This window comes from Silurus aristotelis (assembly GCF_946808225.1).
Source record: "Silurus aristotelis genome assembly, chromosome: 8".
In the NCBI taxonomy this organism is placed as follows: domain Eukaryota; kingdom Metazoa; phylum Chordata; class Actinopteri; order Siluriformes; family Siluridae; genus Silurus; species Silurus aristotelis.
The window spans coordinates 5,228,496-5,246,771 of record NC_139581.1 but is presented as its reverse complement, the minus strand read 5'-3'; the positions used below and the strand labels follow the sequence as shown (position 1 = coordinate 5,246,771).

Here is an 18,276-nt window from a genome sequence, read left to right as displayed (position 1 = left end):
CCTGGTGGCTCCATCCGCATACTGATATACCCCATGTGCCTCCTCTGCACATGTCCAAACCATCTCAATCGCCCCTCCCTCATTTTGTCTCCAAAACGTCCTATATGTTCGATCACTTCATTAAACTAATTTCTAATCCTGTCCATGCTCCTCAATTCCAATGAAAATCCCAACATCTTCAGCTTTGCTACTTCCAGCTTCACCAGCTCCACCTCCTGTCTTTTACTCAATGCCACTGTCTCTAAACCATACAACATCTCAGGTCTCACCACAGTCCTATAAACTTTCCCTTTCACTCTTTCAGATACTCTTCTATTACAAATCACTCTTGCTATCACTCTTCTCCACCCACTCGCCCCTGCCTGCACTCTTTTCTTCACTTCTCTAAGACACTCTCTTTACTTTTTCTCTCCATCCAGGTACCTGAACTCCTCCACCTTCTCCACCTCTTCTCCCTGCAACCACACCACTCCACTGCTCTCTGTCTCACTTCTACTGACTTTCATTCCCCTTCTCTCCAGCGCGTACCTCCACCTCTCCAGGCTTTTCTCAACCTGCTCCCTACTCTCACCACAAATCACAATATCATCCGCAAACATCATAGTCCATTGAGACTCCTGTCTGACCTCATCCTTCAACCTGTCCATCACCACTGCAAACAGGAAAGGGCTCAGAGCCGATCCTTGATAAAGTCCAACCTCCACCTTGAGCCCGGTTGTTGTTCCTACTGCACAATTTACTGCTGTCACACTGTTCTCATGTCCTGCACCACCATTACATACTTCTCTGACACACCAGACTTCCTCATACAATACCACAAATCCTTTCTCCCTCCTGTCGTACGTTTTCTCTAAATCCACAAACAAACAATGCAACTCTTTCTGACCATCTAGTTACTGCAGTTCTGCACAAGATCAGTATCAGCACACTCCTTCTCAATTCCTCAGGCATCCTCTCACCTTCCAGAATCTTGTTAAACAATTTTGTAAAAAACTCCACTGCATCTCCCCTAAACATCTCCATGTTTCTACCGGTATGTCATCTGGTCCAACCGACTTTCCACTTTTCATCCTCTTAATCGCTGCTCTCACTTCCTCCTTACTAATCCTATCTACATCCTGCTTCACCATCTCTGCATCATCCAACCTTCTCTCTCTCATTTTCCTTATTCATCAGCTGCTTAAAATATTCACTCTCCTCACTAGTCAACACTTTTCCATCTCCATCCTTTATTGCTCTAACTTGCAGCACATCGTTCCCAGCTCGATCTCTCTGCCTGGCCAATCGGTACAAATTATTTTCTCCTTCCTTAGTGTCCAACCTCTCATACAGCTCCTCATATGCCTTTTCCTTTACTGTAGCCACATCCCTCTTTACCTGCTGCCGCATCTCCTTGTACTCCTGCCTACCTTTTTTTTTCTCTCTCTCTCTCTCTCTCTCTCTCTCTCTCTCTCTCTCTCTCTCTCTCTCTCTCTCTCTCTCTCTCTCTCTCTCTCTTTCTCTCTCTCTCTTTCTCTCTCTCTCTATTCTCTAATAAAATGGTGCAAACAAACACAAAGTCTAAAAGCAGCAAATAACAGCAGCAGTAGACAATAACATTTAAGTCACTGTTGTGGTTTTTATATATATATTAAGTGGTAGTAGTAGTAGTAGTAGTAGTTAGTGTGTCCTATTACTGATAGGCGGCAAACATGTTAGTGAGTGCATGAAACAGCGTGTGGTGATGAAGTTTCATATAAACAAAGGTGTAAAACCTGCAAATAGTATCTACAGAAGACTTCAACAATCAGCTGCAGTAAGACATCTGAATGGTGTAAACGTTTCAAAAATGCCTGTACACCCATCAGTAAACCCAGTCAGTTCCCAACACACAGCAGTCATTCCTATGAACATTTAGCATGTGGAACGTCTGATCCTGGATAATCGACAGTTATATCCTGTTGTGATTCTGCACAAGAGAAACTAACAAATCTTTCTATGTTGAATCCATTCAGGCATTAAATGTAGCAGGGGAGTATGTTGAAAAATACAGGAACGGCCCTCGTAAAATAGTGGGAGAGAAAATAGAATAAGAAAAGCACATTGAATCTTCTGGATTCTACCAGAATAGAGAAACCATGATATGATTTATCAATAGTTATACCCCAATGTTGTAAAATTCTTTAATCCGATTGGTCAAAAGGCTCGATCAATTGTGCCAGCTGCAGGGTTGATTTTAATGCACCTTTTCTTATACTTAATCATTTCTACAGTAACGGCTCATGTTTAAGCTCTTCTAAAGGAGCACATTGCAAAATCTATGTAATAATAAATAGATTGAAAAAGTGCTATTTAATGTAGAAAAATTGAACTTTTGTTGAAGTTTTCACTCAGAAAGTTGGAGATTTTTAACAGTCAAAGTTAAAGCTATAACTTTTCAATTTTCAGGCATAGTAATGTACTGGTCCATATTTAGTCCACATTTAGTGGACCATATTTTTCGGATTTTAGAGTGTGCTTATGGAGATTTTATTTTTAACCATCCACAAGGGTGTTAGGAAAGTCAGGTGTTGATGTACAGTAGGTGAGGTGAGGTGAGGTGAGGAGGTCTGGGGTGCAGTCAGTGTTCCAATTCATCCCAAAGGTGTTCAATAGGTTTGAGGCAAAGCAGGAGATTTTCCACTCCAACCCATCTTCATGCAGCTTGCTTTATGCACCGGGGCTTCGATATGCTGGAAAAGTTATAGTTTGGGTCTCCTAGTTCTGACTCTCCTGTCCATCCTTATTCATCTTGGAATTCATGACACAGCATGGCAATGGTTTGCTGAGTAGATGATTATATCAGGGGATATTGAGAGGACATTTCTGCTATTTCCAGACTCTTCACATGCTCACCTTCTCTTCGGTTCTTACACTGTATTTGCTGAGCTTACGCCTTAGCATTAATTGTCATACCATGCTGTTCTGATGATGCTCAGCTCACCTGACCTTTCTTTCCTTCAACACTTTCAATTCTGCACAGATCTCAGCATGTCTGGCGGACTTTTTATGATGGATGGCAGCTCATCAGCCGAACTGAACTGCTGTTTATCCTTGTAGACGCATACTTGTGTCAAGATCTTGTGATATCTCTGGACAACTCTCAGATCTCGCAATCTGTCACTGCACGCAACCTTGGAGTCACAGTGGACAATGAACTGTCCTTATTGTCTTACATTACTAAACTCAATCCCTAGGCAATGTCTTCTAAAATGTTTAAAATGTTCTAAGCCATTTTCTCTACCGCCACGCTCTCATGACAGGAGTTTGACCTGGTGCACCATCTGACCTCTACCTACTAATCCAAAATACAGCTGTAGGACTTCTATCTACTCAAGTTCTCCCATAGAAGAGTATTGTTACAGGACGCTCCCCTCACTGTCTTCTAGAAAATATGGAACATTGATAAATACTGCGATTTTGCTACTTGATCTGGAAATCACACCTTTTCAGTGGAGCATGAAGAATGTTAATCTATTGAATGGACTTAAGTATCAGAAGAATTGATCAGAACTACAAAAGCATTGAGAACTCCATTTGAATAATGGATGCAGTTTATTGTTCCATCCTACTACACATCAGACCTTCTAAAGCAGAGAGACTCCTAAAGTTCCAGACACACAGTGAGAGAATCTTGACTCCAAACACTGTCACCTGAACCGTGGGGTTACACTTGTGCTCTCGCCACAGCTTTTTATCTAACGGCGTTTATGAATTGACTTCAAAATAGCAAGACACTGCAGTGGAGGAAAAGTAAAAAAATGTTCCATATAGTTTCTTCATAGTTTTACCACCAACATAGTTGCACCACCATGTGGCAATCAAAACAAGTTCAAAACAGAGCGAATAAGCTACCATATTTTCCGGACTATTAAGCGCACCCATATATAAGCCGCACCCACTGAATTTGACAAAGATTTTTATTTTGAACATAAATACGCCGCACCTGTCTATAAGCCGCAGGTGTCTACACTGAAACTAATGAACTTTACACAGGCTTTAATGAAAGACAGTGTCTGTTACACGGCTTGTATCTAAACAGTAGCCTACCAAGAAAGTCATTGTTCACTGTCTTCCTTCTTCCTTTCACAACTATTTCTCTCGGGAGTTTTTCTTTTGGCATCGTCGTGCGTTTAAAAATCACTATCGGGGAAGTTTTTCTCCCGATGCCGTGCAGCTCAGAACACAGGTGAAGTGTTTTTTCATGCCCGGTTGTTTTCAGCGTGACGAATGATTCACATTTCCGAGTGAGCGGCAGGTCAAACGTCAGAGGAGCATCATCCATATTTATGATGTGGTGCGGCCCGATTCAGTGGGAGCGCATCTGATTTAATATAAAGAGTTTCATTGGTTCACCTAAACCCGTTCTGTAATTTCATTGGTCTATTGTTTTGGTGCTCAGTTTTTTGGCATGAAGTTTGTGAAACCGGAAGAAATTCCATAAATTAGCCGCTGCATTGTTTAAGCTACGGGGTTAAAGCGTGGGAAAAAAGTAGCGGCTTATAGTCTGTAAAATACGGTACTTTAGTACAGTAATGAATTACATTTACTTCTTTACTCTCCACCACTGGATATCCTTTATCAGAAAAATTTACTTAAGTACTGTCCTCCAATGCTCATTTCACTCATGTAAACTTATAATAATGTAGGTTAGTTAATGAAAATGGGAAAAAAAAACCTTGAAGTTATGTTTTTGACATGGTTCTGTTTAAAGCAGAGGTCCTTATCCACCAGGCAATGAACTAATACTGAATCATTGACATTTGGTAGCAACATTTTTCATTTTACTCTTCAATTTATTGACTTTCGCAATCTGCAGGGTGTTTAATAAAAAAAAAATTAATGAATAAAAAAAAAGACACCTTACTGTGCCAATTTCCTGCATTTGATTTCCTGCATTTTTTTCTTTGTACATCGATAAATTAAGCTCCTGCTAAAACTAAATTATGGTTGAATAACAGTTTCATTCTATATGCAATAATTAATGAAACTGCACATTATTGCACAGGAAAAAATCAAACATTTTCCCAACCTGCCATAATGAGTGTTACTTCACAGTGAATGAACTACATGTTCACAAGTGCCTATACACTGATCAGGCATAACATTATAACCACCTGTTTAATATTGTGTTGGTCCCCTTTTGCTGCTAAAACATTCCTGACCCTTCGAGCATTAGCAGCATGAACTTCTTCAGCAATTTAAGCTTCCTTGGAGCACTTTTGATAGATTCTGACCAATGCAGACCAGAAACGCATCACAAAAGCTGCAGTTTTGGAGATGCTCTGACCCAGTCGTCTAGACATCTCAATACTTGCACTTGCCCATTTTACCTGTTTTTAACACATCAACTTTGAGGAGAAAATCTTGACTCGCTGCCTAATAAATCCCACCCACTAACAAGTGCCATGATGATGAGATAATAAGTGTTATTCACTTCACCGCTCATAATGTCATAATGTCATGCCTGATCGGTGTAAGTTTGTTCCTCATAAGGTTAAGTTTATCCCTATTGGAAAAAAAGACCAAAAAAAACTCCCTCAGATGGTATGAGGAAGAACAGTTCCATTATGTTGATTGATTGTACAGTTGATCATTGTACTGCTCAGTGATTTACCATATCATGCAAATGACGACACCTGTGCTTAATGAGTAGCTTGGAGTGTGTGTGCAGTCTGGGAGTTCACAGCGGCCATTTTTTCGAGACCACTGGAACCTGGACGTCCTAACTGATATCTCCTTCACCTCATTATAGATTCAGAAGGATTCAGAAAAAGGCAGATCTTGAACAAATAGAATGCCTTTTATTTGACCATTTCAGTCCTACATGAATAATAACAATCCTCTATGAGCACTGTTTGTTCAGTGTGCTAAAAAAAAAAAAGAGTTGTTCATTTTATTTGTAACATGCTGAGCTGAGAAAATGGCAAATGTTTCCCTTCTTATGCTGCCTGGCAATTACAGGGGCTTTTTTTTTTTCCCCTTCGGTACTACATAGTAATTGCCACGCAGGAACATCATCTTAAATAACACCGACTCCTGACTGATCTGCACTTTAGATGGCTGCTAGGCACTGAACCTGGCTCGGTCGCTCTTTGGCTAAGCGTGTAACATTCATCAAACCCGCTTTCCTGTCGTGACTCACAGTCGCTTCGACAACATTTTTAATCAAAACACTGCAAACAGGATCTACTGTAAACTGCCAAAACAACATCAAGTGTCACTTACAAATAAGCCTACAAATAGCGTTTATGTGTGAGTGAGGAAAATTCGTCTGGATTTTTTGTTATGTATTTGTCGGGGACTAAGAGAGAAAAGACACAATCTAAGCACAGGAGATTCACAGAGACACAAAACAGAGCAGGTTTATTTCATTATACATGAAAAAAGTCTGAAATAACACACGTATGTTTTTTTAGGAACATAAGAAATACTGTATCCGTAGCGTGGTTCATCTGTAATATATAAAACGTTCTTTGTTGTTATGATGCATGTTATATGGTGATAACATGGCATTTTATCAATAGCCCTGTTGTTTTTTTCTCTCTTGAAAGTAAAAACAAAGGTTGCGTGCCTGTCGTGTTACTGAGGAAACACAAGGCGTAAAACTTAATCCTGAAGACTTTGCAATGGCACAGCTAAAGTTACAGCTTCAACTTTGACTCTTACAAACCTCAGAAACTGAAGACACCTTCCATACTTCAGGTTAAATAAACTTTTCACTGCAATTTCGACACATCGTTTATTTATTTATTTGTAAGTGTCTCTAGGAATCAGATGTTACTATACTGCTTGTCTTTTATGACTACTCAATATGGATAAACATATTGGGACATGTGTCTTTTCCAGCCATTTGTGGTTCTTTCCCAGATTATTACCACAAAGTTAAAGGCAGACAATTGTAATAAGATGTTTTTGGATGTTTTAGCATTAAATTAATCCCTGTCACTTTACATTGAAAATATGATCATATAACCCCAATCTTCTCGTCCCTACATTGGCTTCCTGTTAAGTTTCGAATCGACTACAAACTACTACTTCTTACTTATAAAGCACTAAATGGTTTATCTCCATGTATCTCTCCAGTCTTTTAACACGCTACAATCAGTCACGCTCCCTGAGATCTCAAAACTCTGGGCTTCTAGTAGTTCCTAGAATAGCAAAGTCCACTAAAGGTGGTAGAGCATTTTCACATTTAGCTCCTAAACTCTGGAATAGTCTTCCTGACAGTGTTCGGGGCTCAGACACACTCACCCAGTTTAAGTGCAGATTAAAAACTTTTTAGCAAAGCCTACACATAACACACATCACACACATCACATCACAACCTTGTGCTCCAGAACATCTGATCACCTGCACATTATCAACTTGTGCTGTTAATATCATGAACAGCAGCTACGCTCATTTCTCTCCACTGCTTCTCTTTCTCTCCCCATCCCGAGGCATCCTGAGGTTTGGCCAGCTCCAGTCACGTCCCACCTCGTGATGATTACAGACCTTTAAAGAAGTAGATGCCGACCCCACAAACATCCCGAACCATCCAGAGACGTACCAGTGCCAATTGGATCCCGCTACATGTGTGGAGTTTCGACATTGGACCTCCTGGAGTGTTTAAAGGCTCTGGCATGGAGAAGCTGGTGTTGGATCTGTGATGATCAGAAATGTTGAGCTATTTTATGAGTCGCTCAGTAGCTCCTAGTTTTATAACCATAATGACTGTATAAGACTGTAGAAAGAACATTACTTATAATCACACACTCCAGTGCTCATGTTAGTTCTCACTCTCCAGTGTTCTGTATTGTTGAAAGATTTATGAACAAACTCTTGATGTCACCCAAATGAGGATGGGTTCCCCTTTTGGGTCTGGTTCCTCTCAAGGTTTCTTCCTTATAACTATATAAATATAATTGTATATACTGTACACTGGATATTTAAAGCCTTTGAATTGGTTGTACTGGGATATCTGGATGCTGTCGTCGTCCCACTATCACACATTTCCAGAGATCCCTCATGTCTTTGTTACTGTTAACCACTGAACAGTGTCATTAAACAAAGTTATTGAGCAACTCAAAAACTTTGAGAATGGCTTTGGACTGTAATTATTATCAACAGTCTGCTAGAGTAGATCAGGTCTACAGGTTGCATGAACAGGTTGCATTTTAAGGCTTATCACTGATCACCTCAACAATGATGAAACTGTAATGAATGGACATTCTGTGATGAGGATGGATTCTCTTTTGAGTCTGGTTCCTCTCAAGGTTTCTTCCTCATGCCATTTCAGGGAGTTTTCCTTTGCCACAATCGCCACTGGCTCGCTCATTAGGGATCAACTTACAATTATCAGGAACAAACTTTTAAGCATCAAACTGTTACATTCCTTTAATTCAACTTCAGAACTGCTTCATCTCTGTAAAGCTGCTTTAACACAATGTCCATTGAATTGAATTGAATGTGCACCTATTTTATCAGACAGCATAAATTGCAAGAAGTTTCTGGAGGGCTGTATAATGAGCAGGTGCGTCGAATGAGCCGTGTTAAAGCAGAGAAAGGTTTGCATCCCTTTCAGCACAAGGTACCGATTACTCAAGCTGGAAATCACTTACGTACGACGCAATTAAATCGCACTGCAAATATAAAATTGTAATCGACACATTTGCATTCTGACGGCGGTTCAGAGACACTTGTTTACAGGGATTTTCTGAGCTTTTATAACTGCTTAGGGGTCTGTGAGTATGTGTGTGTATATATTTGTGTGTGTGTTTTTGTAAATTGCTGCAATATGTGTGAGAGTGAGAGAGAGAGAGAGAGAGAGAGAGAGAGAGAGAGAGAGAGAGAGAGAGAGAGAGAGAGAGAGAGAGAGAGAGAGAGAGAGAGAGAGAGAGAGAGAGAGAGAGAGAGAGAGAGAGAGAGAGAGAGAGAGAGAGAGAGAGAGAGAGAGAGAGAGAGAGAGAAATAGCTCTGAAATAAGATTAGCAAAGCACATCAACACCACGCGGACCTTTTGGCTTGTCAAGTGCATGAATACAAATGGGCTTAAACAGAGGCGATATGGGGTTACGTGTAAAGTCTAAAGTTTACATACACAAAGTTACAACAATGACGCAATTCTTCATCTAACTTCAGGACGGCTGATAGATACGGCACATGACACCTGTGTTTTCTTACTTTTTCTTTCTTTCTCTCTTTCTCTCTGTCTTCCTCTCTCTCTATCTCCTCCTGTTTCTGTCTTTTCACTACTTCAAAGGCTTTTATATCCACATGCCCTCCGGTCCTCACCACACACACACACACACGCTTCTCTCAACCCTTAGGCTTTGCTCCATGCATCCTGGGACTTCTGCTGATAAAACACAAAGCTTCCAGGCTATTTATGTAGGCGTTAATTACCCACAAGTCTCTACACAGAGCATTATTTCACTCCTCCAATTAATATACTCTCTCCCTCTGGAGCTCCACCTCTGATTCCAGGATGTTTCGCTCACCACAGATTCACGCTCGCATTCGTTTAATCAGCAAACCCTGACCTAAATCTCATTAATGTTAACTAATCTTCTACATCATCTAAATCCATTAGCCGAGCTCATGCTGTAAAGGAGAAAAAGGGAGAAGCCCAGATTCAAGGACATCGGCGTCTGATGATGACATTAAGCCGTTTCATACGTTAATCCTCTTAAATATTTCAGCTGTTTTTGTTTGTATGTTTGTTCTAGTCGTTTAATCGTCATGCAGACGTGCAAAGGTAAACAACTCACCAGTAAAGGTAGGGTTTGTCCTTGTCCACGCTGATGTTGTTAAGGGGATCCATGCGGAACCAGGTGTTGAGACTGAAGCCGTTTTGGTAAGGCCACTTGGCGATGGGAGGTAAAGCAATCGCCTGGGAGAACACGTGAGATAATGTTTTAGCATTATTTTAAGACAACACAGGACATAATCTGGGTTTGTCCAAAATGTCGCATGTTTTTTATTGAATATGTGAATGCCCTATAATGGAGTATAAATCAGAAGACAGACTGATAGATCTGATAGAGTAAACGCTGCCGATGGAGAGTGAGACGTATAATCAAAAACACTTCTCACCCCAAACATGGACTTTTTATTCCTCTACTCCTCTACTATCTGCCAAATGCTACAAAAGGCTTCACTGTCGCACTAGCAGGCTTAAGAACAGTCTCTTACCATCAGATGTCAGCCTTCTGAACTCTCAACTCAGATGCTAATCTCAATCTCAGAAACTTGAACTGTACATTTCCACTTTGACCTCTCTCTTTCTCTCTCTCTCTCGGTGTGTGTGTGTGTATATATATATACACACACACACACACACAGAGAGAGAGAGAGAGAGAGAGAGAGAGAGAGAGAGAGAGAGAGAGAGAGAGAGAGAGGGGGGGGGGGGGGGTCAAAGTGGAAATGTACAGTCCAATATTAATAATGTAAAGTGTAGGTTAATCATTATATATATATATATATATATATATATATATATATATATATATATATATATATATATATATATATATATATATATATAGGCCCTTAACTCCATAGTTGCTCTATTGTTTAAGATAAATGTAGGTCACTCTGTATAAGGATATGCATACACAATAAATGTTATACCATAGACACGCTCTACCTTGTCTTTAAGCACATTACTATATAATTACTACAAAACATGACGTGTGTAGTAACCTGATAATCACTGGAGATTTTCACCTCAGCACAATAGATCTCTTTATTTTCACTTTGTGTCTTACACTTTGTGGCACTATGTATAAATACGTTTTTTGTTTGTTTATTTTATATTATAAATAAGCACAGTATGTATATTGCTATCTACACATCTGTTGGATGCTAACTACTTTTCATTGGTTCTGTACTTGTACTCTGTATAATAATAATAAAGTTGAATCTAAACTAATTGATCTAAATTCAATAAATAGGACATACGGATTGAAAACTCATATCAGGATATGCCAGTTTTGGAAAATAATCAACCACAGTGTAGTATGAATTTCCTAAATCTAAATAAAGTGATCTATCAGTTAAATTTACTACCATGCTGATCAGTTTGCTTTCCCAAGGAACTAAAAAGTGTAAAAAGTCCTGGAGACTTTGCAATTTTGGAACATTTATTGACCGCTACACAGTGGTAAACAGTAACATAGGAAATGTAACTTTTTGCTGTATTTAAGTAGGTTTTACTCAAGTATTTCTTTTTAGGGAGAATTTTACTTAAAGTTCACTACATTTCAAAGTCAAATATTTGACTTTTTACTCAACTGCATTTTGCGAAATCGGTCGTTCCTTTTTATTTAAACGTAACTGGTCAAACACGCAGCAATCCACCTTGCTCAATGCATTCATGACTGAACCCCCACTTACTGTAATTGGTCTAGTTCTGTTCCCAATATGTTATTAGTCCCATTTTTACTGTAACATCCTAAGTTTTTACTACAACACAGATCACACACAAGTCTGTATCAGCAATATATCCACTATATATAGCACTGGTAATACTTTCGTTTCTGATTCCAAAGTTTGGCTGAACCCTAACCACCTTAGACTAATGTACACCCAAAGTTTTAACAACTAAACACTAAACTCAGCTAGAGTTATTTCTGCAATCCATCCCAAACTGTACCTGCACTTGCCCTCCTCGTTTTCAACTCTAGTCTTGAAATCCATCTACATCTTTATTTCGCCAATCTCTGCTTTACAACTGTAATATTGCAAAGCTTTAGCCCACGCTCATCCCTCCACCACACCTTTAAAACCTCTCGCCTCGACTATTTCAATTCTCTCCTCATTGTTCTTCCTGCCAAAACAATCTCAAGACTCCGAAATTCTTCCGAAATTGAACTTCTAAACTTCTCACATACTTCTTCTCTTCCACCCCTACATCTGAAATATTAACATCTGACAAAATATTGGTGTTTTATATAATAGCTAATAATATCAAAGGAAAATTTGTTGAAATTTAAATTGAAATTTTTATTTGTCACAGACACATTCATACAGAGTACATGTAGTGAAATGCTTCTTATGACTGTCCAACATGTAAACATGTAAATAGAAATAGAAAATAAAAAATCAATATAATTAAAAATAAAGTATAAAAAGTATAAAGTATAACTATAAAACTAACTATTAAAAATAGGTTTAAAAATAATATAATATAATATAATATAATATAATATAATATAATATAATATAATATAATATAATATAATATCTCACAAAAGGGAGTGAATCCTTTACATTTTAGCAACCATTTTATTATATGTTCTTAAGGTCAAATACTTTAGAAATGTAACTTGGATATATTTTAGAGTTAATGGGCAGAGTCAATGTGCAGAGTGTATTGTGGTAATGTTTGAGGAAGTCATGTGTGTCAGAGAAGTGTGTGAGGGTGGTGCAGGACATGTATGAGGACAGTGTGACAGCAGTGAAGTGTGCAGTACAGTACAGACAAGTTTAAGGTGGAGGTTGGACAGCATCAAGGATCGGCTCTGAGCCCTTTCCTGTTTGCAGTGGTAATGGACAGGTTGACCGAGGAGGTAAGACAGGAGGACTGTTTACGGATGATATTGTGATTTGTGGTGAGAGTAGGGAGCAGGTAGAGAAGAGCCTGGAGAGGTGGAGGTACACGCTGGAGAGAAGGGGAATGAAAGTCAATAGGAGTAAGACAGAGTACATGTGTGTAAATGAGAGTAAGGGCAGTGGAGTGGTGCGGTTGCAGGGAGAAGAGGTGGTGATGGTGGATGTGTTTAGGTACCTGGGGTCAACGGTGCAAAGTAATGGAGAGTGTGTTAGAGAAGTGAAGTGAAGTGGGTGGAGAGGAGTGATAGCAGGGGTGATTTGTGATAGAAGAGTATCTGCAAGAGTGAAACGGAATGTTTATATGACTGTGGTAAGACCTACTATGTTGTATGGTTTAGAGACAGTGGCATTGACTTAAAGACAGGAGGTGGAGCTGGAGGTGGCAGAGCTGAAGATGTTGAGGTTTTCGTTGGGAGTGACGAGGATGGACAGGATTAGAGTTTATTAGAGGGACAGCACATGTAGGACGTTTTGGAGACAAGGTGAGGGAGGTGTGATTGAGATGGTTTGGACATGTGCAGAGGAGGGACATGGGGTATATCAATAGGAGAATGCTGAGTATGGAGCCACCAGGAGGGAGGAAAAGAGGAAGGCCAAAGAGGAGGTTTATGTATGTGGTGAGGGAATACATGCAGGTGGTTGGTTTGAAAGAAGCAGATGAAGAGGACAGGGGGGGTGTGGAGACAGATGATCTGCTGTGGCGACCCCTAATGGGAGAAGCCAAAAGAAGAAGAAGAAGAAGAAGAAGTGCAGCCTGTTTAGCAGTGCAGATTTACTGTATACTCAATACGGGTAAATCTCATGGGTAAATTTTATTGTGTATGACTAGGGACAGGAATTGTCCATATCATGGTATTTGTTTAAATTGAAATAGTATTAGTATGTAAATTGTATTGTGTTTAGACCCCAACCAGGGACAGGAGTTGAAAATTAGCATTTGCTATAAACTTTTTATGCAGCATTTCAGTGACAAGCTTGCTTTGACACTATGTATGTTTGCATTGTCCCTGTCAATTAAATAAAATTAAATAACTTTAAACTTAACTAAAATGGTTGCTGAAATGTGAGGGGTTCACTCACCTCTGTAAGATATTGTATATATGTATATATACACAAATTAGACAGAAAGGGATAGATATATATATATAAGACAGAATTCCAGATTTAAAGTGTCGCAGTGTGATTGTCTCCATGTACTGATATTAAATTCAGTATGCCATTCCAGTGTTAAAGAAACACTTGTGCTATTTGTGCACATAATTGTGCAATGTAGGAAAAGTGAGACAGGTCCGGCACCACTTGCTGTAGACATTCTGCAGTTCAGGGGGCTCGGTGCAGATGGTACACTCAGCTGACAGCACCACTCTATAAGCACCACTCACCACCTTTGTTAATCCTTGAGGATCTCGCTTGGCCAACATGGGTCCGGGTTTAAAAACGAGTGGATTGTATACCAATAGATAAAAGAGTGTCTTTGTCATGTGTAATAAAAGCTATTTTATATAAAGAAAAGTGTAGATATGTGTATAAATATGAAGAATAAACAAAAACAAAGAAAGTTTGTTCGGAGCAGTCGTGACGGCAGACACCATCACGGCGCCATTTTGAATCTTAAATAAAGAACAATGATGCTTTGTATTAGCGTTTCTATAGTAACCACACAGGGAAATAGCAGGTGAACGGCATAATAAAAGCCTTATGATAAATAGATTGCAAATGTTTCTGTAAGATGAGGTTTATTATTTCTATAAGGTGAGGTTTTTTCAGCATTTATGAAAGAAGTCCATTGAGAATGCTTTATAAAGTCCACCACAGGGCACGATACTTCATAAATTGCCATTCAAAGATAAAAAAAAAATAATCTAATTCGTGGCATTCTGCTGTAATAAAAGAGGAATGAACCACTTTGGGACGTAGTGGTGTTGGAAAAAAATACATGTCAGGGTAGTCACTCTACTTTCCATCACCCTGTGATCACTTAAATGATTTTATTCCTTATTTTTATGGATAAGACTGACTGAAAGGAAATCATAGTGACAAAAAATTAATAAAATACAACATCCATTGTGCATCATGTTCGACTCACAGCAGCACTGCGACCTGGGAAGTTGAAGAAAGCATCCGGTCCATGTCTCTGTGGCAGCTGATTCAGGACAGTAAGCAGCTTCACCGCATGTCTCGGCTGCACACAATTCATACAGCAGAGAAGGTTTAACAAATATTAGATCATTACTGTAACTGCACACATTACTGTCATTAAATACAGTATATTACTGGCAAAAGCAGTAAAAAATAAGGATGTTCACTTTAAGAAACCAAGTTAATAAGTTTCAAGAACGGATTTGTAGTTGGCGTTGGTTAAAATCTAACCTTTAGTTTGCTATAAAACAATAGAGAATGGTAGTGATTGTAATCTAGTGATATTTATAAGTTCTTAACATATTAACCTACACTGTGCCTGCAGAATGGAGCTTTTGCAGCAATTGGATAATTTTCATGTTTATATTTCATTGTTGAATTGCAGTACAATTGTCTAATAATAAGAGAAATATGCATATTTTATTGCATTATTAGATATTCTATTATACATTTCTATTATACTGCATGCTTTATTTATATAATAATAAAAAATATATTGTTAGAAAGTGTATATGAACAGTCTAGTATATGAACAGTCTATACCCAGTGCTCTGTTTGTTATACACGAAATCTTGAGCCTTTATTACCTATACTTTGCTTGCAAACCTTAAGAAAAATACGATAAATTGCTCAAATTTTTACACTGTCAATTTTTAGTTTTAGCGTATAAATTGCACCAAATGGCACTTTCTGTAGTCTCTCTTTTGACACCATCCACCTATAATAACTTAGTTCTTAATAATAAAGCACTCCATCGAATTAGTATTGGAAGAGTCGGATCATCTCTTCCATCCAAAAGATTTTTTTTATTGAGTCATTCAATTTATTTTGTTTCTTTGAAAATTAAAAAAAAGTTTTCAATAATCAGATCCCCCAACACGTCTAAATACGCCAACTTTAACTATAGTTCAAGTAATAAAAATATGACACTGCAGCTAAGAACAACTTATGATAAGAATAAGTAGCTCAACTCTCATATCTTTTGGTCCATGTCACATGACCCCCATAATTATTATAACAATAATTTCAAGACTGATGTCATTAGGAGCAAAAAACTTGATCTACTGCATTGTGTATATATTGTGTATATGGAAGTCACGCGTAAAAGAACCAACGACTAGAAGAGTCGAGAGATGAACTACTCAATTCTGTTTTCTGTATATAACCTACAGAGATTTTGCAAAGCTTTGCTCATGCGTGTCCAGTAGAAAATGAACAAATCGCTCTTTGAGACGACTCTTCTTCTGAGTCACATTAAAGACTCGTTCAAAATGGCAGATCGTTCATGAACGACCATCACTGCGTTAGATAGAGAACTCCACTCGGTTTAGAAAGTGATAGCTGTGCTTTCGACGTCTTTACTATGGCGAGTACCCACATCGATACCCTGTCAATAGCCCTCGCTCTGACACCAACAGGAAGTCGATATCAGCACGAGCCGCACTCGTTCCACGTCCGGTTGCTGTTCTGATCCATGAGATTGTCACTAACAGAGTGTGGAGAATCGGATCTTACCCACAATCCTCCTTCTCCTCTGAGCATACTGAAGAGCAGCTTCAGTTCCTTCACAGTGATACTGTAGCTGGCCAGGACTCCCAGCATGTCTACCAACAGGTCTGAGAACGTGAGATAGAGAGAGAGAGAGAGAGAGAGAGAGAGAGAGAGAGAGAGAGAGAGAGAGAGAGAGAGAGAGAGAGAGAGAGAGAGGGAGAAAGAATAGTAATGATGATATTGATGCATTTTATTCCTTAAACTGCACCTCCTTGTTTCCTTTCTGTGATTTCAACTTCAACTTGACGTGATTTCACCCCAGAGAGTAGACAAGAACATAATCTTTAAGAAGCCCATAAAATGCATACAGCAGCATTTCAGACACTATTGCTAACCCTGAAACAGAAATATTCCTAGTAAAATTTATAATAATATCGTAATAGTTCAGTAGTTATAGTTTAGTTGATTTGAAAATATAGCAACATGAGTCTGTATTTAAAATAATTATTCAAATCTTTAAATCCAAGTTAAGGCATTTTATTGGCTAAAAAAAAGCTAATTTATGTTATTATCTTAGTGTGTTCTATTCAAATTAAAGCTGGGGAATACATCAAATATCAGCAATATTTTTACAATAATTTTGTTAATAGAATATTACATTTAAAAAGTCCATAAATAGCAGAAATATATCAAATATTACATTTTAACTTTTAATAATGGCAAACAGTTTCTAAAATTAATTTTAAAAAAGTTATTCAAATGTATCTGCATATGTAAGATGGGGATTATTTGTTTTTCAAAACTCTGACGTATATCAGAGCCTATGGCAAGATAGATAAAAATAGACACATAGGTTGGTGGCAATCTATATACACAATCTAATTCATCAGCTTAAACAGCATCCTGTGCCATGAAACTTCATGAGCCATAATTAGCCTCAGCCTTCAATGGCAAAAGACCTAGGAGTTATTTTAGACAGCAACCTGTCTTTCAAAAATCATATCAAACAAGTTACAAAAACCTCCAGAATAGACTATTGTAATGCATTACTAGGTGGATGTCCTGCATCATTAATAAACAAGCTTTAGTTAGTTCAGAATGCCGCAGCAAGAGTTCTTACTAGGTCAAGAAAATATGATCACATAACCCCAATCTTATCATCCCTGCATTGGCTTCCTGTTAAGTTTTGAATCGACTACAAACTACTGCTTCTTACTTATAAAACACTAAATGGTTTATCTCCATGTATCTCTCCAGTCTTTTAACACGCTACAATCCGTCACGCTCCCTGAGATCTCAAAACTCTGGGCTTCTAGTAGTTCCTAGAATAGCAAAGTCCACTAAAGGTGGTAGAGCATTTTCACATTTAGCTCCTAAACTCTGGAATAGTCTTCCTGACAATGTTCAGGGCTCAGACACACTCACCCAGTTTAAGTGCAGATTAAAAACTTATCTTTTTAGCAAAGCCTACACATAACACACATCACACACATCACATCACAACCTTGTGCTCCAGAACATCTGATCACATGCACATTATCAACTTGTGCTGTTAATATCATTAACAGCAGCTACGCTAATTTCTCTCCACTGCTTCTCTTTCTCTCCCCATCCGAGGCATCCTGAGGTTTGGCCAGCTCCAGTCACGTCCCACCTCGTGAAGTTAAAGGACCTTCAAAGAAGTAGATGCGGAACTCGCAAACATCCCGAACCATCCAGAGACGTACCAGTGCCAATTGGATCCCGCTACATGTGTGTAGTTTCGACATTGGCCTCCTGGAGTGTTTAAAGGCTCTGGCACGGAGAAGCTGGTGTTGGATCTGTGATGATCACAAATGTTGAGCTATTTTATGAGTTGCTCAGTAGCCCCTAGTTTTATAACCATAAAGACTGTATAAGACTGTAGAAAGATCATTACTTATAATCACACACTCCAGTGCTCATGTTAGTTCTCAGTCTCCAGTGTTCTGTATTGTTGAAAGATTTATGATCAAACTCTTGATGTCACCCAAATGAGGATGGGTTCCCCTT

The 18,276-nt window shown here is 38.7% G+C and overlaps 1 protein-coding gene across 1 annotated transcript in view; it reads right to left on the bottom strand.

Moving 5' to 3' along the window:
- The window catches only part of nbeab (neurobeachin b), a 444,946-nt gene that overhangs the window by 310,448 nt on the left and 116,222 nt on the right, over positions 1 to 18,276 (bottom strand). The window contains exons 4-6 of the mRNA XM_083547720.1: positions 16,270 to 16,370; positions 14,702 to 14,797; positions 9,771 to 9,892 (exon numbers count right to left, since the gene is read on the bottom strand). Of these exons, the coding sequence (XP_083403846.1) occupies positions 9,771 to 9,892; positions 14,702 to 14,797; positions 16,270 to 16,370 (319 nt within the window). The remainder of the gene's footprint in view (positions 1 to 9,770; positions 9,893 to 14,701; positions 14,798 to 16,269; positions 16,371 to 18,276) is intronic.